Here is a 25,357-nt window from a genome sequence, read left to right as displayed (position 1 = left end):
TTAATGAAAATTTCCTAATGACATCAGTGCTGATTGTCAATTTTGAGAATTCAATTTGCCAAATAATTTCGTACAATATAGAATTATAGTTTTCCAACCTCTCCCTAAACATTAGAATGGTAGTGACGACGCCCCTAAACGCACAAATAATGTTCACTTAAACTAGAGTTTTTGACGGAAATGCATCGAACTCGAAAGTTGTCTTGAATTTTCTATCTATTGTGGAGAGAATTGATTTTTTTTCACAGGTTTCCCAAATTTTTTTTATTTTTGTCATTGAAAACCATAAAGGGCACCTTATTTAATGTCATCTTTTAACTTAAATAAGTTTATATATGTAATTTTTAAGTCATGGTCATTTATGATTTTTTTCCTATTTTTTTGGTCTATTGATCATGTTGATGCTGTGGTACCCTGGTATCTTGGATGATCTTATAATAAAATGTATAGGGACCATGGTGCTATTTTTTTTTTTTGGAAAACCAGTGCTATGTTATTTTCTATGGTGATATTTGAAAATTCTGTGGAGAAAAGATGCTTTAAAATAAATAAAACTCAATATCTTCATTTTAAGTTTATTCCAATACAAACCCGTTAAAATAAAGCTTCAATTATTTATATTTTTGCACACTAGTTATTTTGATTTTTGTCAAACTTTTCCACTGCATCAGTTTTATAAAATCAAAATGATCAAGGAAAAGAAATGCACTTTCGTGTAAACACATAACAGCAAATAAATCCCACTTCACTATGTGCCATCTACTTCATAATTTGATGTCCCCAAAATTAAATCCCTTGAACTGAAATTCAGATTGATGGGACTGATTAGTTAATAACATATGACCAAGGTCCCTAAAAGAGGTCAAACATTGAAACAATGTCTGTCTGTTTCACAGGAATCACTACCCAGTGTTCAAAGACTTCTGGCCAGTCGTATATCCATTACAGAGCTATCTAAAGAAGGGATCTACTTTAACAAAACTAATGCTGGTCCAACACTAACTCAAATAGACCAGATGGCTAGTCCTGAAAATGTTAGACCATTAGACCAAATATCTCGTCCAGGTGATGACACTTTTATAGAGGATCCTTTTTCTACTCCTCAGTTTAGTTTAGACCCATTTTCTTCTGATCCATTTGGAAATGAGGTGTTTGGCAAACCAGACGGAACACAAAATACATATAGTAATTTTGGCGATGATCCCTTTGCTGGATTTGGATCATCAGATATGATGAGTAAATCAGATGACAATCAAGATGGTTTTGCACAAAGCCAGTTATATTCTAATGATGATCAAAACTCTGTCATTGGTACCAGTAGTGAAGGTACAAAAACAGCTTCACAAACTGGTACCACTGCATCACTTATCAGTACCAGTGCATGTGAGACTGGTACCACATCCTTATCAACTGAAACTTCATTATCAGGAGTTTCAAATGCCAACTCAGCTATTGCAAATTCTGAAAGTTTCACCAGTGGTTTCGATCAAGATCCTTTTGCAAGCTCCAGTGGATTTTCAGGACAGAGTGGAAATTTCCTTGCCGATTTTGATAATTTGTCGGGTCAGAATGAAAATGTTGATTTATTTGCAAACTTTGAAACTGTTCCTTCAGCCTTAGATAGTGTTGATATAAATGTTTCAGGATCAACAATTGCACATGAAAGTGTTGATTCTGATGTTGTGTCATCAGTTGGTCAGACGCCACCTACGACACTGCAAGCTGAGAATGTCAAAACAAAACAAAAGAAATCTATTTTTAAATTCTTTCAAAGGTCAGGTGAGAAAAAAACAAAAAAGAAACGAAAAGAAAGTGAATCATCTAATAATTCAGATGTATTGGAGAGTCCTGATACTCCACCTGTTTCTTTAGGAGAGTTACAAAATCCTGTGGCCCAAACATTGCCTGCAGTGGAGCTTAGCCCAACTGGCGAAAGCTTTTCTCCTCCTATCCAGCCTATGTCCATCAGTTCAGGTGACCAAATCCTGGGAGAAAATATCGGTGTCAAGTCATTCTTTCCAACCATTTCTAGCTCTGAAGGAAGTACAGGTACTGCAACTAAGGGAGATAATCAATTCACTGGAAGTGCTTTTGAACAATTTGATGCTAATTTTGACGTTGGAAGTTTTACAGACAGTGAAGTGAATAATAATAAAGCAAACCAGAATACTACAACTTGGCCAGTTGATAATGGGATGGACAGTGCACAATTTAGTTTTGACAAAGGGCAAGAAAATTCTAATATAGGTCTTGATTGTGATGACAAAGAGAACATTACATCGTCTTCAACTTCCCTGATGGATAACATAAACACTACACCAGTTGCACAGAGTACAGCCATGTTTGATAGTTTCAGTACTGGTCAGTTTGATACTTTTGATCCTGGATTATACGAAGAAGTTATACCTAAAACTCCACCAAAAGTTGTTGAAGACACACATGGAGATATGTATGAAGATATTTCTGAAATTATTGCAGCACGGAAAGAATTAGACAACAAAAAAGGAGTTGTGTCAGTAGGTCAGACGAAAAATGTTGCCCCTCCTAGACCCCCAGCACCATCAAAGAAAAAGGTCAGATTTCAAGTTGCTGAGGCACCAAAACTTGATGTTTCTGAAATTGAAAAATCAGCTAGTGATGAAAAGGCTCCTCCTCTTCCTCCTCAGAGACTTAAAAGAGAGAGAAAAATTAGTCAGGAGGTTACACTTAAGGGAGACAATTTACCTTCAGGGAATGATCAAGAGTTATCTCCTTTCTCAGGTAGTGCTGTAGCAGATGATGTGCCACCTGCCTTGCCAGATCGTAGTGGAACACCAACAAAAAGTGAAAAAGACAAAAAAGGGGGTGATAAAAAGAATAAAAAGGCAGACAATAAAAAAGAGAAAAAATTAAATACTTTGCCAGACTCTGAGGATAATTCTTTACCCATACCACAAAGAAGGACAAAGAAAAAATTGAAAGAAAGAGCAAAATCTGTAGAAAACTTATCAAGTGTAGAGGATCCAAAAACAAAAGGGACTAAGAAGTCATTTTGGCCATTTAGAAAAAAGAGTGATTCGGTAGGAAGTGGAGATTTTTCTAAATCAATGGAAAATATTGGTGATACTGTATTATATGAGGAACCAGTGTCTAGTAAGTCAAACGAGCAAACAGAAATTGGGGATTTTTATGAACCAGTAGGGGTTCAGAACAGTTCTACTACACCTAAAATGTATCTAGATCTTCCTGCTGATGTTAGAAAAACTACTGACCAACCTATACAGGAATCCAGTCCAATAGAACCAGATGGCACACAGACTTATGATGATTTTATTGGCATTGGTGGTAAAACTTCACCAGACTTAACCATATTAACTGAGGTAGGACCGAAAATAGATATTCCTACTCAGTCTCTAGAACCCACAGAACCAGATGGAACCCAGACTTATGATGATTTTCTAGGAATTGGAGGTACTGGTTTTTCTTCAACATTGGATGAGTCTGAAATAGGTGGACAGTTTGTTACAGACAAGGAGAATTGTAATAATGTTGCACCAGGGTTAGATAGTACTGATTTTCAGATTCAGTTTGAGCAAATTGATAAGACAAGGAATGAGGATAGTTTTGGTGTAGATTTTGAACCAAGTTTATATGATAGTATGCCTACTGAATATGAGAATAATTCTGGAGATGCTGTAGCCAATAAAAATAAAAATGATGACCTTTCAACAAATCCGAATTCGGTTTCAGTCCCAGCTAACAATGCATTTAACAATATATCCAGAGATGATAATTCTAATGAGGAGAAAGTTCTGACGGCAGAAGATGATAACATGTATGAAGAGGTTGGTTCTCCATTGAGGAAAAAACTTGGATTTGAAGATGCGATTCCCGGCCCTGATTGGAACATAGAAGAGAAATCAAAAAGTCTATCAATTCCAACTCCAGATGAATTTTTAGTGACTGAAAATAAACAACCTGATGTAGAAAAGACATTTGGGTTAAATGAACAAGAAGATATGAACAATACACAGTTTAGTCAGTCAACTTTTTTCGTGTCAGATTTGGACCAGGTATACAATTCTTTAATATCCTACACTGCACCTCCCAGCAGCACAGGCAGACGGTCAAAGTTCATTATGCTAATTACACACATGATCATCTTAGAAGCATTCCATTGGTTATCCTGATCCATCACATGACCTTAGTGTTTAAATTAAGCTAACTGGGAGCATGCAGTTGGGATATGGCTAGACTATTGCTGAGGCCAGCATGCAAGGTTGTGTAGAATTTTAGGGTTGCTGTCAAAATTGTGTCTACATTCAGTTTATTAAGTCAGAAATTTAATTACTTTTGAATTATCAATTTTGCAAATTTAACTTCCAGCAACAAAAGTTAGAAGCACTCTTGAACCATGCCAAACTTGCTCTTAACATCAAATGCTAGCTGTTGTAAGCAACTGCCCATTCATAATTGAATGGATTTTCAATTAAACTAGGCCATCTTCAATGCTGGAATTTACAAGCTTTGTTTTTACATTAACTAACACTCAAAATGATTCTTTTTAGGCACTGTTTGTTTTATCACTTTATTACATGTTAAAATGTATTTTTATGGAAAATATTTGGTATATGAGCAGCTTCCACTAATAACCAAATATTTTCATTTCAGGGCTGATTTGCTCATTATATATATTTGTGACAATATGTTTGATAAATAAATTCATTGTTCTGATTTAGTATGTATTGATAAGAAATTTCATTGATTTGTTTATATGCATATAAAGAAGGAAATTAGTATTTTTGTTCATATTGACATTACCAAGCTATTCGTGATCACAATGCCTCCTTGCTTATCTTTTTAAAATACAACCATTATCATTATTGCTTTAAAGACCATGAAATAATATGATGCAAAACATGTAGTCTGAAATATCCACAGTCACCATAGTTACAAGATTGTTTTCAATTCCCTCCTTGTCAAGCACAGATGCACAGAGATCCTTGTGTCTAAAACTCTTTAACTGATTGAAGGATCGCAATGAATCTCTCAAATTAATCTTATGCATCAAATTGCAGTCTACACCAATTTTTTGTTAATTATATAATTGCAACTATTGATGAAGTTTCCAAAGCAACTCATGGAATTTGTTTAATCGTAAAACTGCCAGTATTTTTTTTTTTTTTGTGGATATTAAGTTTCTTATAAGCATATAAGTGTCAAAAAGTTTGTATTTTTATGGTTACTTGCTTTTGGGGTTTAAATAGTTTTTGCAAACAAGCTAAGTCCTTTTGAAAAAGCTTGTATTTTTTTTTATAATACTTGAATTTGTACTTGAATACGAAAAATAAGGAGAAGTGGTTTGAAATCTGTATCTTCCAAGTTTAAGTGTATTAGATTAAAGTTGTGTATTTAATTTAATTATGTTTGAAAGTTTTATATGACACTTAAAATCTGTTGATACTTTATCATGAGTCGTAAATATTGAATATACTATCTAAGTCAAACAAAAGTGTGGGTGGATATTAAATTACGGTACAATTTATTGTTATTTGTAGAATAATAGTTTTGCGACATTAACACTTGAAAAAATAAAAATGGCTATTTAAGATGACCAGAATTTTTTCCTTTGACAAGACAAAATTTCCCTTTACCTGATTTACCAGGAACATTTTTGACGTGAGAAAATATTCTATTTTAAAACTCACAGAAAAATAAATGGATTGAAGGAAACCCTTATTTTTTTCCTCCTGCTTCAGAACAGTCTACTTGTTAAATGCTATTTTAGTACATGTAATGAAAATCTATTCCTCTTAAAAAAATAATACATGCATAGTATACATATTTTTTGGGGCCAGCTGAAGGACACCTACAGGTGCGGGAATTCTCGCTAGTAGTCGCTACATTGAAGACCCATTGGTGGCCTTCTGCTGTTGTCTGTTCTATGGTCGGGTTGTTGTCGATTTGACACATTCCCCATTTCCTTTCTCAATTTTATTGCACTTAACTTCTGAATGCATGTTCAATATGAATCTTATAAGGAAATTTTCACTTGATTATAAGTATAATTGCTGACTTGGCAACATCTACTCCTTCACCTCTTATTCTTATTTTTATGAGTGTCAACAGTTTATGGCCACAAACTAAACTTTGACCTGTTTGGATTTTTAGCTGCCAGTCTTATAACAGAGGGACAAATTCTTTTATCACGATTTTTTTATTTTATTTTCAAAACAAGATACAATATATATCCTCCCTTTTCTAATGCTTTTAACCTTATTCTATGCTAACTGCAACGTGTCAAGATACTATATGATGTAATTTTATTTTTCAACTGATTATAAAAGTCAATTACAAAATGTTTAAATGCCTTTCTTTGTAGTTCTTGTTGTGAAAGGAAATTTATCATTCAATTAGTACAATAAATCGCCATAAATCAGGTAATTATTTGTGAAAGGAAGTAGTTACTTGTGAAACTAAGTATGCACATGTACAATGTATAGGGAAATTTGATTTTAATCCTGTTTATATTTTTAGAAGTCACAACAAACTGCACAGCAGAAGGCAGGAGCACCTAAAAAACCAGGTCAGTACTTGTAAAAAAGGATGTAAATTGTCTCTGTTTCCGGTAAAACTCATCCGACACAATCTTGATAAATGACGAAATCTTGATAAATTGAATCAAAAGGATAAACGCTCTTAAAAGAAAAATAGTAAATAGCATTTTTCATAGATTGTTGTCTTTTTTCAGTTCAGTATGTTTTTAAAAATAAATCTCAATTTCAGTAAAATATTAGGTTTGCGAGTATGTTTTATATCTATATATACAAGAATTTGAAAAGATGTTTTGGTGGAAAGAGACATCTTAATATTAAAAAAACAATCATGATTAGGACTTAAGTTTAATACTTTGGATATTTTTTCTCGTGTTATGAGAAGATAATGAAAATATACTGTACCTGAAACTGGGAAGTATTTAGGGAAAAAAGGTGTAAAGGACAATAGTAATCTTATAAATTGTAGTATAAAAATATTAAGAGATTATTGAGTGAAGATGTTTCAAATATATGTGCAAAGTTAAACAGTAAGGAATTTCAAATTATATGGATATCCACAATATTTTGTAGTTCAAACAAAGCTTAAATTAAATTTTTCTATGGAAATGATAAAAAGTGCACATTTTATAAGAAAAAGAAAGGAGATGTGGTATTATTTCTAATGAAACAACTATAAACCAAATACCAAGTGATATGGGTGTAACTATAGAGAACTTAAAAAAATATTTATCACATGCAATTACCCTGTAAATATTTACATTAGATTGGTTGATTGAATGGTGTTTAACGCCACTTTCAGCGCTATTGTGTTATTTTGTGGCGTAGGAAGCTGGAGAGCCCTTACAAAACCACAGATTTTCGATAGGAAAACTACGGTAACAATCCTAGTCTATTAAGATTGGAGTCGAGCATATCTGCCAAGTACAAGATTTAAATTCACAACCTCAGTGTTGACAGGCTAGTGACTCAATAGTTCAACTACTGAGACCAATCGGCCACGGAGGCACCTTCTATATTTACATGAAAGGTGGTGTATATCATTGAGGTTGTCTTTATACACAGCATGTCTGACTCAGAGAACTTTGATATGTAAGCTTTAAAACCATATTTTATTAGTGAAGATGACATCTGAATTTTAGGTAAAAGATTTCAGGGGTAGGGGGGTCTTTTTTATTGCTTGGTTGATTTAATTACATCATATTTGTCTAATTGATGAATACCTGACAGTTGTTTTTATTTATATATTTTACAGAAATAGCATCAGTGATAGCAGCGTACAGTGCTACAGGTCCAGAACAGTTGTCCTTACAACCAGGTCAGGTGATACAAGTACGGAAGAAAAGTCCCAGTGGATGGTGGGAAGGAGAGTTACAGGTATTAGTTACTTCCCTTTGATAATTATCTATAAAAGCTAGATATGGGTTAATTAAGTAAAGAAGAAAATTAAAAGTAGTTGGATAAACAGGGAATTATATATAGTAGTGTATAGTAATATAGGAATGGAAGGAAAATCCCAATAATCAGGGAAAAGGAGAATTAGAATTATGACTTATCTCCCTTTGTAAATTGTAATCACTTGCTCATGTAATACTAAATCTTAGAAATTTCTTTTCTTTCCAACATTAAAGTAATGTAATTTGGAAAATTGTGATTTTCAGCCTGTTTCTAGATGAGATCTCAATAAATATTAAAACATTATCATTTTCAGGCTAGAGGGCAAAAGAAGAAAATTGGATGGTTTCCAGCAAATTACGTCAAACTTTTGGGAGCCTCAGGAGGATCTCGCTCAACACCTGATAATACTCTACAAGGTCAAAAACCAGAACAAGACCAACGTCTGACACCTACCCCAGCTGCTACAGTTGTATGTATTGACATCTATAAAATGTCATAAAGATAATGATATACTTTGTACTGATGGTAGTTGATATGTCAAGACCAAAAATAATGTTATGCTTGATAAATGTTCTATTCTGTTTGGATATGGACTTATAAAAATAGCATCCTTTCTATTTTATGAAGAAAATTATCAGTATAACTTAAAAGGCTTTTTTCAATGTAAACAAAAAAACTTTCTCCAGATAAACAGCTGATAAATTTTAATCTCTGCAACAAAACTTTAGTAAAAAAATATTCATAATTAGCAAAATTGACTTTTCCGTTTTCTGTTTTCAGCCCAGTATATCTCCAGCAGTCACACCCCAGCCACAACCATCATTTAGTAAGTTCTACTAGAAGTATAGTTTTGTTATCATGAGGATAAACTCTTTAAGTCTGAATATAATATACATGACAAACGTAGACTCATTGATGATATAAAAATTACAAAAAAATCACATTCCATGGCAAAAAACAAAAAAAGATAACCAAAAGAAAAACAACAGGACACAAAACAATATATACAAACTATTTCAAGTGTGAGCAACTCAAAGCCTTCCAAAAAGCAGACTCTGGAAGGGTAGATTCTGTTCTATATATGACACCTGTGGTGGTACTCTTATAGAATACATTGATAAACTATATCAAATGATAAAACATCACACAATAGCAGATTTGTAAGCAATTCACCAATAGTAGAATACATCTGCTATACTTGATTGTCAAACCAACTATTGACATTATTACTAGAGCTTGTGTTACTTTGTTTACAATGTATCGACAATAAATAAAACTTTGATTTGATTTGATTTGTTGGTCTCATATTGAAGTATTTTAAGTATCCCATAGACTCAGATTCAAGACCTAGGACTGAAAAATTGGACTGACTCTAATTTCTTCTAAATATATTTTCAAATTTCTTATTTTCAGTTGAGCAAGTGTTAGCTGTTTACCCATACAATGCACAACACGAAGACGAATTAACATTCCACAAAGATTCTGTTATAAATGTTTTAAATAAAGACGACCCTAACTGGTGGAAAGGGGAAGTGAACGGACAAGAAGGAATGTTTCCATCAAATTATGTAGGACCACTGACCACCTCACCTCCACAAGATAATACATGTAAGTCAAGTATAACATCAAATTATGCAGAACCACTGACCACCTCACCTCCACAAGGTAATATATGTAAGTCAAGTTAAAATAAAAAAAAAAGAAATCAGCCCTTTCATGATGGGATGAGACCATGTCATTTAATGTCTAGAAAGGACTTTAGCTGAGGCTTCTTTCTACACATATTGCCTTTGCAAAGTTGATATCAAAATATACTTAAAAATACTGCATGTGCCACTAGCGGTCAAATGGTCAAAGTAGTTATTTTACTATATCACCAGCCTGTCAACACTAAGGTTGTGAGCTGAAAACCAACATGTGGCAGGTGGTACCTAACACTACAGGGAGATAACTCTAAATTCAGCTAAACGTTTAAATTAGGTTGTGTTGTAAAAGGAATATTAAGCTTCTCAATGATCAAAATTGGTGTTTGTCAAACTACTATATAACCAGTGTAGTTGGTTCAAAATTAAAAAAAAAAATATATTTTTGTTAAAGGGTCAAAGTAAATACTTTGACAAAATTTTATGAAAATTAAAGTAGCCAAATTAATTTTAGTGAAAGTGTTGGGAACCACCTTTAACTACAATCTTGCTTGACCAGGGTTGTCAGTTTTGCTACTTAAGGTTGGTGGTGCCCACTCAACACTCAAACTTCCTCCATCAATTAAAACTGACTGCCGCATATATACAATAGTGTGAATGTGGCATTAACACCAACGATGAATCAATCATAGAGGAAAATTGTTGATGTTATGTTATTTGTCCTTATTAGAATGGGCTTTTGAATCACATCTATATATGACCATCATACCCGTAGCCAGGGGGGTTTGGGGGGTTCGGACGAACCCCCCCTTGAAAACAAATAAGCACTGTTAAAGTCAACATTCTGTTTGAATTGTGACTGTTAAAGTCGAGTTTGTGAGTCCAAATAACCTCCCTTGGAAATTCCTGGCTACGGGCCTGACCATGCTCATTTATTTCATGGGCAAATTGTCTAACTACAGGTTAATCTTTCTTAAACTTAAGTTATGGCACCAACCTCTTTAATGGAAATGGCTAGTACCTCACTGTACAGTAAAAATAGATTCTATAATTCTGTTTGTATCAGATGACTCTCTTCATTTAAAAATCATAGCCAGGAACGGATTCAACAAATTGATACTTTAAAAAATGATATAAATAGTTTAAAATATTTTTTAAAGTTCTGAAATTAATTTTATTGTATTTATTAGATTGAGATTAAATATAGATTATTAATACACTCAATGGAAGTGACTCGTCAATTTTAATCTCATGCAAGTGACTTGGTTTTTGAAGGTCATACTTGAGAATACACCTTACTTATCTCTATGTGTTGACCATTACTTGACATCTCAAAGGTTCCCTTGACTGCATGATAGAAATAATCTTGATGCTGTAAAGGAAATGTGACTTTTGGATGACTTCAATTTTTCAAATGTTGAAGATTCTGGGGTCAATTGTCACTGATTCTCAAATAGCGAAAAGGTCTAATGTACACAATAACTGCAAACATATTTTTACTTAAGGCAGATAATTTTTATCTAGCCTGCAGCTTTTGAAGTGGAAGTGATACATTGGGATCATACATTCCTACGGTGGTGGTGGAATTTACATTTTGAATCTATCTGTATGTTTAAGATTCATCAACAATCAATTACTTTGTCAAATCTTCATAAGAATTAAAGAGACCAGAAAAGAAGCCTTTTTATTATCAAAAGACATTATTCAGAGCAAAATTTTTATTTTTTCCCCATTGTTGTTATTTATGCTGATAAATATGGACTTAATCATTTAGATAATTGAGATACAACTTGGGTTTAAAGTTTTTCAGACATAATTAGCTTTGTCAAAGTTTCATGCAGGCTGCCCAAGCAATGGGGACACACCATACAGTGCTTTACAGTAACTACTTAAAAAAAAGTAGTCTTGATTTTAATCTTTTAATAATTTTTATTTTCCTTTCTTTATGCATACTTGTAAATGTGCTTCTGTTGTTGCTAAATGTTGGTACAAAAAAAAAGTTATACATTTGGGCACCCCTTTTTCAGACATATGAATACCTATTTGCTTCATGTGCTGTTCTCTGTAGTGTTATGAGTAATGTCCCCTGATACCAGACAGCTAACTGGAGATTACATATATCTGTTTATGGTTGAAGTATTTGTTCTTATGGTGACAGGATAAAAAAAAAATCAAGTTAACTTATTTTTTATTTTATAACTTTTGTTCTAATACCTTTAACCATATACATATTGTGGTGTAGTGTTAACTTTGATATCTCATGTGTCCAGCTAGAACTGTTAAAAGAAAAAAGCTAGATAGGGAGAAATGAGATATATCATCCATGATTTTTAAGCTATCAATGGTTAAATTTATTGGGGAAGTTGGTTTTTAGCATGGGTATGTAGTTTTCTTTCTTATTGGGATTTTATCTTCTCTAATTTTCTAACATGCTTACCTCCCTTTTATATTTTCAGAATGAAGATTTGAAAGGTGTTGGTGGTGTCTGACAGAAAACATTCTCATGCTTTTATTTGCCAGATTATTTTGTCTCCTCTGCTTTGCCATGCTTCACATACTCTGTGTTTTTAAAAATGGGACTTTAAGAGATTTTATATATTTAGAACTGCATGATGGGTTTGATTCAGAAATATTGTTAAAAATATTTTTTTCCAATTTATCAATAATTAATGCATGTACAAATCAAATTCAGCTCAGCATGTTAGCTGTTCATTTCTAAATTCTACAGTATCAAAATTAGTAATTTTTCAAACTTCGGTTTGAGTCGTTTAATAAGATCAATTTCAATTTTGATATTTGTGGTATTTTATCTATCTTTGTAACTGAAACTATGTTTTATTTTTACTTTTGGGGGAGGTGGGAGAGAGAGTGTTATGAAAAATAAGATTTTTTTTTGTGAACTCTTAAATAAAAGCATATACTATATATATTAGCTGCAGGCTAATGAGTCGTATATTTTTTAATGCTTAAGAAGTAAAACACGTTTGGAAGTGTTCAATAATAATCATGCATGACCTTGAAACACGGTGTGGTATGACACAAGTATTTATAGAAATATAAACTTCTGAAAGGAAGGTAGCCACTGAAGCATGGCAAAGCAGAGTTAACCAAGAAAAGCTTATTACCACACAAAAGTCACCTGACAGTGTTAACAACTCATCTGTAAATGGTAATATGCTTGTGGGAAATTCAAAGGGAGGCTGTGGGAAATTTAGAGGGGAGGCAATCTGTTTAGAAAGAAGGGGAGACAACTTTATTAATTTTTTTGGTTAAAAAAAAAATGCAAATTTATGTCATCTGAAGAAATTTTTAGAAAAAATATTAATTAAGACAGCTTGATGATTTTAAGTGCATGATTTATTAAGATTTTCTTTGAAAAGGGCAGGTGATTTGTTAACAGTGTCAGTCGATAAGTGTGGGTCAGACACCAGCTGACCTTTAACCTTTGAACTTCACTCTTACCTTATAATTTCTCACTTGCATATTACCATATTAATATACTTCTGCTGTGTAAAATATTATATTTATTGTAAAATGATAAAGGCCAGAATTGTGTTTCTCCTCTGTTGACTTATGATATTGATACATATATATATACATTGATGTGATACTATGAAGTCTGCTACTCCTCAGTTAGTATAAAGTGGGCGGTATTTGTTTATTCTCACTAATTTATCAATTAGGACTATCAAAAATGTCCCCAATGAAAATGTGATTTGTAATGATCAGATGGACATGGAAATCAGTGTATTAAAACAGCACAATCAAGTTTGTCCGTAAAAATTGTGAAATTTAAACTTGGTGGAAAAGCAGTTACCATGTATGTTTTACTTATTGACACAGTTAAAGAAATTTATTGAATATGAAACGAATTCATGTAAACAATTTAAAAGAAATCTATTTAAACATTTGTAAATGTAGTTTTGAAGGCTTGAAGTGCAATTTTCAGCAGGTCTGGTTCATATGAGTAAACGACATAACAAGGCGTGTTTATAAAGATGTATGGAGTAGCTTAGATATATTACACTTGTTTTGTTTAAAATTGTTTATTTAGCTATGCAAATATTGTATGTGCAACACATGTAGAATATTTCAATCACTTTTAAAAGATAGTAATTAGGCTGCTGAACAATTATTTTAAAAGTTGTCTTGAGCCAAGGCCAAATGTTTTCTTTTCATACCAAAAAAAAATGAATACTAGGTCTTATAAAAATATGTTTGCAAATAACAATTCTGTAAAGATTTTATCGCGAAATAACATTATTATGTGAAGAGAAAGATAATTGTATGACAGAATTTTGAAGAAAAAAAACATGAGTACCTTTTTTTTTGCACTTACACAAGATAGAAAAAAAATACTGTACATTCCCTAATTCTTTCCTTATAAGATTGTTTTGAATAGGACTAGAAATATTCTGTATTTATAAAAAAAAATATCATTTATATAAAAAGTCTTACAAATGAAGTGCATTCCTGTATCAAAATTTGCTAATTTCATTAAAATCTAAGAACAATGATGTTCTGCTATATATGTCACAATCAAAGATACACAGCTACTTTTGCATAGGTACTATTTCTGTACTAAAAATTTGTAGTACTGGAAATCTACTTTTAATATTCAGTACTATTTTGTTACTCTAAAATTATTGTAATATTTAGGTACCTATATTTTACAGTACTTTATTTGTACTTGAAATTTAGGTACTACAGATTTTTGGTTACAACCATTACATTTTCAGCATTTTGAAAATTTTTCTATTTCAAATCTCTTATAAAGTTATGATTTTTAAACATGGAATATTGTATTATTTCTGTACCAAAATATTTAGTACAAATCAAGTTCTGTAAAATACAAGTACCTAAATATTACAATAGTTTTAAAGTAAAGAAATAGTACTAAATATTAAAAGTAAGTTTCAAGTACTGCATTTTTTTAGTACAGAAATAGTACCTATGCAAAAGTAGCTGTGTAACATAAGAACACTACCTTTAAAGACATTGAGGTGGTTTTCTCTTCACCCCAACAACTTGTTTCAGTTCAGATTATAATCAATAGGGTAATAAAGGTCAATTATGTTAACTGTTTGTTTTCGAAAATGTCAACTGTGGTTACCGTTAGCTCCATAAAAACTATACTCCTCATTTTTTTTTGACAATTTTCACATTTATCATTAAAAGTGTTTTAATTTTTTTTTCATAAAATTTTAGTATCATTCCCTATTTAGTACTGCGATATGAGTTTTGTTTGACAGATTCTTATGAAATTTTTATGCACTGGTAGGATTGATAAAAGTAAGCTGTACTTTGATATTTGATGCAGATGATCATTCCACAGTAAAGTACTTGTGTGTGTGAAAAATTGACACTTTTCAGATTTCACTGATTATATCCTGATATAATATTTGGTCCATGGTTCTTTTATCTGTCCATAGAAATAAAGAGAAATAATGAAAATGTATAGATAGTTAGTGGTCTTTATTAGTTTTGAAGAAGAAGAAAAAAACAGAAATTGATCAACAATGATGAATTGAAAACTTATCAGCAACAATATATCAATTAATCAGAGAGAGAATACATTTTTGAGACTATACAATTTGTATTGCAAATGAAAAAAGATCTCTTTGCTAAAGTATGAGAAGAGAAACACATGTCACCATTTTAATGGTGTCTTCAACCTTTGCCAACATTTGATAAATATATTTTCAACCTATGCCTACAAAAAAAAACAATAGGTGGTTTTATATTCATACAAATATCTCTTTAAATTTGGTAATGTTTTCAATTTAGCAGTGTTGTTAAATTGTGAATTATTTTAGCCTGTAATATGTAGAAGTTGTAGATTAAAGTATTTGTGTGCTATCTGATACCTTTCTGGAGTTGATAAAGATAAGGTTGTAATTGATAGAAGCTGATATAAAATTATTCGGTGTTCATATAGCAAAGAAATTATGCAATATAGTGAGATTATAGCCATATACTATCAAACGTATTCTATGTTGTACTAATTTAAATTTCTCGTAAAACTATGTAGGATCAGATGATAAGATAGTTCATGTTTTCAGTTCAGTCACACGAAAACTCAGATTCAACACACAAAAACATGTACTGGATAGAAATTTTAAGAATAAAAACTGGTATTTAAATTTTTGCAACATGATAGGACATACATTAAACAAATCTTGCAGTATGGCTAGTTAAGCCCTAATAAAGGCTCTGTTGTTGAAGACCTTAGTTTTTTGTTGGTGATATATTTAAGGTTGCTTTCCCCACATCTTAGTTTTAATTTATACATATTTAATCAGAATATTCTGCATATGTAATGTATAAGTTTTAACTGTAAATTCAGAAATTATTGCGTTCATTTATTATTGCGATTTTGTCATTTTAGACTCAATTGCAATTTTAATTTTTACCATTTTAAGAAAAATCCTGTTTAATTCATATAAAATATTTCAAAATGCGAGTTTAAGTTATGCGTTTACAACTCTGTCACATTTTTTCTCAATGATAAAAACCTCGCAATAATTTCTGAATTTACAGTATAAAGATGAGCACTTGCAAAAACCTCTAATAAACTAAATATATTTCTAAATTTAATGGCTGCTTGCTCCAGTTTTTAGGAGAATATTGGTTATGGTATGGGATGGTCAAGGACTATCATATTTTTGCTAATTATATATTACACATGAAAATCTCCATTTTACAAGCTTTATTTGAACCAAAGGTTTTAGGTATGCATGTCAAAAACTTGGAAGATGTCTTAGAACCAGGGCAGATGTAAAAAAACATTATCAATATTTATGAAAAATCATAATTTTCAAACTATGTTTAAACATTTGTATCAGACATACAGGGGAGGGATATTAATAATTATCGAGAAATGTTTAAATCATTTGTGCCAGACATGAGGTCAAGGATGTTCAGTTTTGATTAAACATAATATTTTTCCAATTCTATGGAACTTTGTACTAAAAGTATTATACATTCAGGAATGTTATGAGGAATGTTTATATCCGATATTTACTCAGTGAAATATGATTCAGAGTTAGGAAAGTTATGCTTGAAATTTCTTGCTTGAGAGGGTCACATGTACCTAGATGGCTCTTTGAAAAGGTCTTGAGCCCCTGTCATTGACATTACACCAAAATCCACATTACAACCATATAAACTGCTTGGATTAAGCTCAGATGGATGAAGTAACCTTAATGTATTGACTCTGTTCACGTGTTTAAGTATTGAAAACGTTGTATTGAAGGTTGTTAATAGATCAAGATAAGAAATTTCAGCATAAATAATCTTCAATGCAGATATGTGATCCTAAAAGTAGTCAACAAATGTGTACATTCAAGGTATAACTTTAAAATTGGGCATAGTACATATTCTTGCTCATCCAATATTTTGACTAAAGTACACAGTAAATAGCTTTAGAAAATACCAAATCAGAGGTGGATTTAGGAGGCCCCCCTTTTGAGAAAAAAATTTGGTTGCTTATATAGGGATTCACTGAAGCGTGAAGCAATCAGGCCCCCTCTTAAGTAGCCAGTGGGCCCCCTCTTAGGCAGCCAGTGGGCCCCCACTTATGAAAATTTCTGGATCCAACACTGCAAATAACCACATGATCTCAATTTTAGTCTATCTCATTTATTTACACAATTTACAAATAGAATTGCATCTGTAAAAAGGAGGTCCTATATCTTCTTACACATTTTGAATTCTTAATAAATAAGGAGAGACCACAATAGCAAAAGGTTCAATATCAGATAAAAAAAAAAGTAGGTGCTTTAAGACCCCTGTTGTGTCAAACATATGGTCAACAGTTTAAATTCTACAATTTTAAGGTCACAGATTTTCAAAAGTTACTAACCCAGGCAAGAAGTTTCAAGAGTAACATTTCTTAACAGATATATACAATTATCAGAATACATCATACATATTATTATTGTTATTAGCAATCTTCTGTTATATTTTGTAATATTATTAATTTGAAAGCTTTATTGTCAATAAATTGTTGTCATTGTTGTCTGTGTTTGATAATTGTGTGGCTTCATTACAAATACTCCATGTTGGCAGGATGATGCAAAAGTCTATAATGCAGATGAAAATCTATCATCACACTTTTAAAACAATAAAATCGATCATATATTTGTTCTAAATTGCTGCATATACTTTTCTGAGGCTGCTTTGGAATTCACTTTGATAGTGTCTGTAGTTAGTCAGGCATCATAAGGAATACATTCTCTAAAAAAAAGCAAGATCAAAAATAAATTTACTACTAGTTAGTTAGGCATTTTGAATAATTGTAATGTCCTTGTACAATGAATATTGGGTTTTATAAGCAGTTGATTTTCTGTCCTTCCTAGCCCTCACTAGTGTTTATCATTGTTTTATTTTCTTGTTCTATGAAGTCACAATGGGTTAACTGGTTTTACTGTCCCACTTGTAATGAGTTGCTCAGGGGGACCTGGAAATACCTGCTGTCTGTTCGTTTGTTAGTCCGTCTGGTATTGTAAAACCTCTCACAGTTACAATTCTTGCCTGATAGATTTTTATAAAACTTAAACTACTTAATATCAGCAATATCTCAGAAAAAATCTTAAATGGTGGATGATTTACTTTTTTAAAAGTTATGTCACTTGGAATTATTGAATTTATGGAAAATGGCCTCATAAACACTCTATCAGGTACAATTCTTGCTAAAATTTTATAAAACGTATACTGTAAGTTACTATCAGTAATATCTTGGACAAGTTCTATAATGGTGGGCAATCAACTTTTTTTTTAAATTTAAATGAGTTGTGGCCTTTGGAAATATTAAATAAGTGCAATGCAGGGGACATTTGAACTCAGTTCTATTATTATATTTATTTCGACTGTGACAGTCTAGACTTTACCAATTACATCAATATCATACCTCAACTTTTATATATATGATGGTAATGATTTCTTTGGAGGTAGTTTATGATTAGACCTTTTCAGTCAGTCATTGTCAAATGATCTTAAAAGGTGTGGATAAGTCTTCTTCAGTAACTAATAAAATTGAAAATGGAGTATGATAAGACAATGATATTTTGTATATGGGTTGGTTGTGAGGAGTAATTGCCTTTCTAAAATGTATCATATGACCTTGAACTATATTTCAACTTTTCCTGATTATGTCTTTTCTCAAGAATTATATATGATAGGTCAATACTATAAATTGGTATAAAGATTTATTGCAAGTGATTTTTGTCTGGTTATGTTTTCAGGATGAAATCTGTTTCTCATTTTATTGTGGTTTTATGAAAACTAGACCTTTTTTCTGGTTTTAATATCATTTACAGTAGTTGCTTTTCTCTCATGACAATTTTTGTGCGCCACTTAGGGGCATTATGTTTTTTTATGTCCCACCTACAATAGTAGAGGGGCAATATGTTTTCTGGTCTGTGCATCCGTCTGTTCGTCCTTCTGTGCGTCTGTTCGTCCAGCTTCAGGTTAAAGTTTTTGGTCATGGTAGTTTTTGATGAAGTTGAAGTCCAATCAACTTGAAACTTTGTACACATGTTCCTTATGATATGATCTTTCTAATTTTAAAACCAAATTAGACTTTTGACCCCATTTTCACGGTCCACTGAACATAGAAAATGAAAGTGCGAGTTTCAGGTTAAAGTTTTTGGTCAAGGTAGTTTTTGATGAAGTTGAAGTCCAATCAATTTGAAACTTAGTACACATGTTCCCTATGGTATGATCTTTCTAATTTTAATACCAAATTAGATTTTTTACCCAATTTCACGGTAGATTAAACATGGAAAATGATAGTGTGAGTGGGGCATCCATGTACTTTGGACACATTCTTGTTTAACTAAGTGTCCATTTGTCTTTCTTTTGTCTGTTCAGCATCTGTCCCGCTTTAGGGTGAAGTTTTTGGTCAAGATAGTTTTTGATGAAGATAAAGGCCAATCAACTTGAAACATGTTCCCTTTGATATGCTTTTTCTCATCTTAATGCCAAATTAGAGTTTTGAAAATGATGGTGATAGTGGGGCATCTGCCGCCCGTGTATGAAGGACACATTCTTGTTTAAACATCTCTATAGGTTGCAATTGCTTTGCAAAAGATTTGTCCTTATTTTGTCAATGACAGAGAAACTAGAAATTAATGTTTTCCAGACATTATACATTAGCAAAACCTAAAATGTCATGAGTGTCAGATTAAAAAATTGAGGCATTAAACTACTGCAACCTATCAGCTACATCAATAAACATCTGCTATCTCTGAATGTTCATTGACTGTTTCTAAAGGACCAGGTATAAACCAGCCATCTATCTCAAATCAGCATGGAAAAAAAGTAATTTTGCAGAATATATAATGCAATAATTCCAATGTTATAAATAAGATTTATAAAGGTGGCAACTGAAATGTTTATTCATGTATAAACCAATGTTATGACACAAATATAAATTCATACTCAAGTCTAAATAGTTGTGTTAGTGTTGTTAAAAATTTTGATCTAGTTATAAATGTTATGGGAATGATGTAAAAAATAAAGCTTATTTTTGATGTGGTATCGTTGCCAATAAGACTATTATCCAACATGAACCAAAGGTCAAGAATGTAAACAACTATAGGACACTACAGTCTTCAACAATATAACGTCGCGGTACTCAAATTGCACCGAGTACCCAAATTGCACCTATTTATCAAAATAGCAACGCAAATCTTACAAGATTTCCTAGAGATAAACAATTTGTATTTTTAAGAAATCATACTATGCATGTCTTCCAACATAGGTAAAAATATTAAGATATACACAAAACGTTCACAGTATTTATCAACAGATGAAGTGTTTACTGAAAAAGCAACATGTACAGAAACGTCGCCATCTAAAACCATCTAAATTCATGGTTTTCCTATTCGAATGAGATGCATGAAAATTTGATAATCCATTATTTATAATGAGTCCACAGTAACAGGTTTTCTCCAGCAACAGAAATACAAATGCTGAATGCTGAAGTATAAGTATAAAGTAGTATTGGTTCCTATTGGGTTTTTTACCTGCATTATTTTGTAAAAAGCAAACAGTAAAATTGAGAATGGAAATGGGGAATATGTCAAAGAGACAACAACCTCACCAAAGAATAGATAACAGCTGATGGCTACCAATGGGTCTTCAATGCAGTGAGAAAATCCCGCACCCACAGGTGGTCCTCAGCTGGACCCTAATAAAAATTTGTGTACTAGTACAATGTTTATTTCAAGAATAGAATAACATGACATTATTATTTTCATTCTTTTCAAAAGATGGTGTCAATCATGATGACAAAATTAGATAAATGATATTATAGCTATTTTGTGCATTTTTCCTTTGATCTTTTTTTGTGATAATTTTTCATATCATTCTACAGGCTTGAGATGGAAAATTATCGCTAGAAACTAAGGAAACAAGTAGCGTTGTTAATGAAATTGACACAAAATTGACATTGTTGTCATAGGTAAAATAGCGATAAAAGATTATCATTGGTCATCTCAACTCGATTGCTTTTCTTGCTTTCGCCGTCCCGGCTCAAGCGAGAAAATCAATCTCGTTGAGATGATCATCGAAAATCTATAATTCCCAGTGCAGTGTCAAGTTTGTTTTTTTGTAGTCTGCTTGTGTCACAATCAACAGATATGAAATGTAACATGTATAATTAATGTATTATTTTACTGCTCTTTAAAGGATACATTTGCCTAAGTTTACATTGAAAGGTTATTTAATCTGCTTCAACTTTGTAATGTAAAATTTCAAATATATGAATACTGGGCACCATCATTTGTTACTAGCATACAAGATGAAGTTACAATGTATATATGGTATGTTTTTAACTTGACTATCAAAGAAAGAAAGATCATTGCCACACTCCAACCATAACTGGATATTCAAATGCTGACAGTTCAAAGAATAAAGGATTTTGAATTACAAAAGCAAGGTTAGTAGGTATAAATGTCAAAGGTGAAAAGTCAAGTGTAAGTTACTGTTTACTTTCAAAGTTTTATCCTTTACTTTATTATTCATGGATTATATTTTATGCCTTTCAGGGTCAAGTGATCCAACAGTACTAGCTACAACTTCACCAGAGGAAAGTAAACGACAAAATCATATCCATGAGTTGTTCAAAACAGAAGAAACATACATGAACGATATGGAGATTGTTTTGGAGGTAATTTTTAATGTAATTGACAGACTGTGAATATGATTAAGAGGGTAGAAAAATTGAATGTCCCTCCCTCACACACACATACACAACATGAACATCCTATTAAAGTCAGTTGACTGTTTAGTGCAGTTTTTGCTGTTCAATGGTGATTTTTGTCTCGCTTGTCTCAAAAATCGAGACCTATGTATGCTGTTTCCAGAGTTGGTGTCAACAATGTATTTGTTTGTGATTAGGTCAAGTTAATGGTGAACCACAAGTGGTAAGTCAAAGATATTTGGTATGCAGTTGTATTAGGATGGGCACATCACATTACCATGGATATTATTAGTCCCTACCCTCATTTATTGTCTATTATCTTTGAAACTTTTGCTTAGTTTTCATGTATTAGTTTGTGATTAGGTCATTTTATTGGGAATTACTAGTGGTAATTTAATGATAATTGGTATGCAGTTGTTTAAGCACTGGCAGATCTCATTTCCATGGAGATTATTCGGCCCCACTACCTCAGTCGAGGTCTATTGACTTTGAAACTGTTGCTTAGTTTTCATGTATTAGTTTGTGATTAGGTCGGTTGATGGTGAACTATTAGTAATAGATCAATGATATTTGGTATGCAGTTGTATTAGCATTGGCATATCTCATTTCCATGGAGATTATTTGACTCTTCCCCCTCAGTCATGGTTAATTTATTTTGAGATTTTGCTTAGTTTACATGTATTAGTTTGTGCTTTAGGTTTGTTCAAAGAGAACTACTGATGATAAGTCAATAGTATTTCGTAAGCAGTTGTATCAGTATTGGCACATCTCATTTCCATTGAGATTGTTTAGCCATATACCTTCAGTCATGGTTCATTGCCTTAGAATATTTGCAAAACCTACATTTTAAAGTGTTGCTATTTAATTTCAACATTTTCATTATCTAAATTACAAAAAAGCGAGACATATCTCTGTGATAAAATTTTATTATGAACTAAAGATGATTTTGAATTTTCACTTGTAGTTTTATTTGATCGTTGCAATAAAATCAGGCAATGACCTGGATTTGCTAGTATGCATTGAAAAAAACTGTATAAAGAAAGACTTACAAAAGAGAGTTACAAATACCAAAGGGTCATTCATACTCATAAGTCAAAAATAAACTAACACAACATCAAACCTGCATATATTTGCCATCTGACAGATTCAGGTTTTAAGGAATCTCCAGATCTTTATAGCACAAATATATAACCTAACTTCATATGTATTTTTTGACACGCACTTAAGATACTACATATACATGTAGTATATAGGTATATATTTTTTGTAGGCATTTTATAACCCAATGCGTGCAGCGGGGGTGATGACAGATGAAGAATTAGAATCTGTATTTGTAAATTGGACTGAACTTATTTTATGTAACACAAAACTCTCCAGGTAAATTATTTAATATTTATGGATTGCCGTTTGATTCTGATAACAATATAAGAAATAATCTATAAGAAATTCTTTTAATAAAAGGATAAAGTTATATTTGAAATTCTCCATACAACTTATTTGAAAAATGCTTGGCCTACTTAACTTGCTTTGGATATATGGGGTTAAACTAGATCTAATGGTACATGCTCACAGACCCTTCCCAGCTCACCCCCTTTTTTTTGCATATATGTAAAGATCATATGTTGTTTAAATAAAACAAAAAATACAGATCCATCATTGCAGCTACTAACAGCATGGTTCAGGTTTTTTCCAAAGCTCCAATTTTGCCCCCCCCCCTCCCCCCCACCAACATTGGGTATATTCTTTGTTCTTTTATATATTTTGAACAATTACTTTACAGTTTTGGCTGTGAACATACATTTAATTACTTCTTAACAACATCAAGTGTTTTGTTTAAGTTATGATTTGATTTTGTAGATCATTACGAGTACGGAAGAAAATGATTGGAAAAGGCCAAGTAATAACTATGATTGGAGACATATTATGTGAAAATGTAAGTTTTATGATTTTTTTATGCTCAGGAGTTATGGTACTCACATGCATACAAAAGTTTTATTATTCAGACTATGATAAAATAAAAAACACACAGAAATATAAGAATGTAAGTTTTGGTGGTCAAGTTCATATCTCAGATACTATAAGCAATAGGTCTAGTATATTCGGTGTATGGAAGGACTGTAAGGTGTACATGTCCAACTGACAGGTGTCATCTGACCTTGACCTCATTTTCATGGTTCAGTGGTTATAGTTAAGTTTTTGTGTTTTGTTCTGTTTTTCTTATACTATATGCAATAGGTCTACTATATTTGGTGTATGGAATGATTGTGAGGTGTGCATGTCTAGCTGACAGGTGTCATCTGACCTTGACCTCATTTCATGGTTCAGTGGTCAAAGTTAAGTTTTTGAGTTTTGGTTTATTTTTCTAATACTATGAATAGGTCAACTATATTACGTTTATGGAAATATTTAATGATATTTATGTCAGTCGCACAGGTTTTATTTGACCTTGACTTCATTTTCATGGTTCATTGCTAAGTGTTAAGTATTTGTGTTTTGATCTGTTTTTATGCCCCACCTACGATAGAAGAGGGGCATTCTGTTTTCTGGTCTGTGCGTCCATCCTTCCTTCCGTCCATTCGTTTAGGTTCAAGTTTTTGGTCAAGGTAGTTTTTGATGAAGTTGAAGTCCAATCATTTTCAAACTTAGTACACATGTTCCCTATGATATGATCTTTCTAATTTAATTGCCAAATTAGAGTTTTGACCCCAATTTCACGGTCTACTGAACATAGAAAATGATAATGCGAGTGGGGCTTCCGTGTACTATGGACACATTCTTGTTCTTATTTATAAGCAATAGGTCAACTCTATTTGTTGTATGGAAGAATTGTTAACTGTACATGTCTTCCTGACATGGTTCATCTGACCTTGACCTCATTTTCATGGTTCATTGATCAATGTTTAGTTTTCTTGGTTAATGTTGAGTTTATGTGACAGTTGTCATAAGCTTTTTATTTAGGACTATCAACATAATATCAATGATTAGTAAAGAAGGCGAGACATTTCAGCGTGTGCACTCTTGTTAGACTTAAATATGATTTAAATTTTTACAATTTTGAGAAAAATCCTGTTTAATACTTATAAAGAATATTTCAAAATGCGAGTTTAAATTATTGCGTTTACATCTCAATCGTAATAATAAAAACATCGCATTAGTTTCTGAATTCATAGAAATAATAAGTTGTACATATTTTTGTAGAATGTATCAAAATTGCCTCATTCAATTGTCCCCTAATATCCCTTCAATAAAGACATACTTTTTTGTTGTTGCAGCTTCCACATTTGACCCCTTATATCCGTTTCTGTAGTTGTCAACTTAGAGCAGCAGCGTTAATTCAGCATAAAACAGAGACTAGTCCGGAGTTCAGAGAGGTCCAAAAGGTTTGTAGAACATGATTATTGCCCTAAGTTTCTTTCTGTTTTTATTCTTCAAAAGGTTTTCAGAAGATTTTTATCATTATGCTCTAATTTTGTCTCCTTTTCATAATAGTTTAAAAATAAACAATGAAAGACAGAACAGCACAATGATTCTCGAAATTTCTAAATTTGTAAGGTTTTTGTACATTGACTTTAATT

At 32.0% G+C, this 25,357-nt stretch overlaps 2 protein-coding genes across 10 annotated transcripts in view; one reads left to right on the top strand and one right to left on the bottom strand.

The window, feature by feature from the left end:
- Nucleotides 1-25,357, bottom strand: part of LOC139491907 (putative inhibitor of apoptosis) — a 396,259-nt gene that overhangs the window by 210,315 nt on the left and 160,587 nt on the right. The window lies entirely within an intron of this gene.
- The window catches only part of LOC139491899 (intersectin-1-like), a 69,102-nt gene that overhangs the window by 30,302 nt on the left and 13,443 nt on the right, over nt 1-25,357 (top strand). For 7 of the 9 annotated variants that reach the window (XM_071279817.1, XM_071279814.1, XM_071279815.1 and 4 more), the window contains 10 exons: nt 897-4,052; nt 6,517-6,565; nt 7,789-7,910; nt 8,245-8,400; nt 8,712-8,757; nt 9,345-9,539; nt 21,628-21,749; nt 23,053-23,159; nt 23,640-23,715; nt 25,055-25,162. In XM_071279817.1, coding sequence (XP_071135918.1) covers nt 897-4,052; nt 6,517-6,565; nt 7,789-7,910; nt 8,245-8,400; nt 8,712-8,757; nt 9,345-9,539; nt 21,628-21,749; nt 23,053-23,159; nt 23,640-23,715; nt 25,055-25,162 — 4,137 coding nt within the window. Of the gene's footprint in view, nt 1-896; nt 4,053-6,516; nt 6,566-7,788; nt 7,911-8,244; nt 8,401-8,711; nt 8,758-9,344; nt 9,540-12,030; nt 14,087-21,627; nt 21,750-23,052; nt 23,160-23,639; nt 23,716-25,054; nt 25,163-25,357 lie in introns of those variants that run through there. The other 2 variants (XM_071279823.1, XM_071279822.1) reach the window with 2 other exon arrangements.

The sequence above is a fragment of the Mytilus edulis genome, chromosome 10 (genome assembly GCF_963676685.1).
Source record: "Mytilus edulis chromosome 10, xbMytEdul2.2, whole genome shotgun sequence".
Lineage (NCBI taxonomy): Eukaryota > Metazoa > Mollusca > Bivalvia > Mytilida > Mytilidae > Mytilus > Mytilus edulis.
The sequence above is the reverse complement of the archived record's forward strand: the minus strand, read 5'-3'. Positions and strand labels throughout refer to the sequence as shown.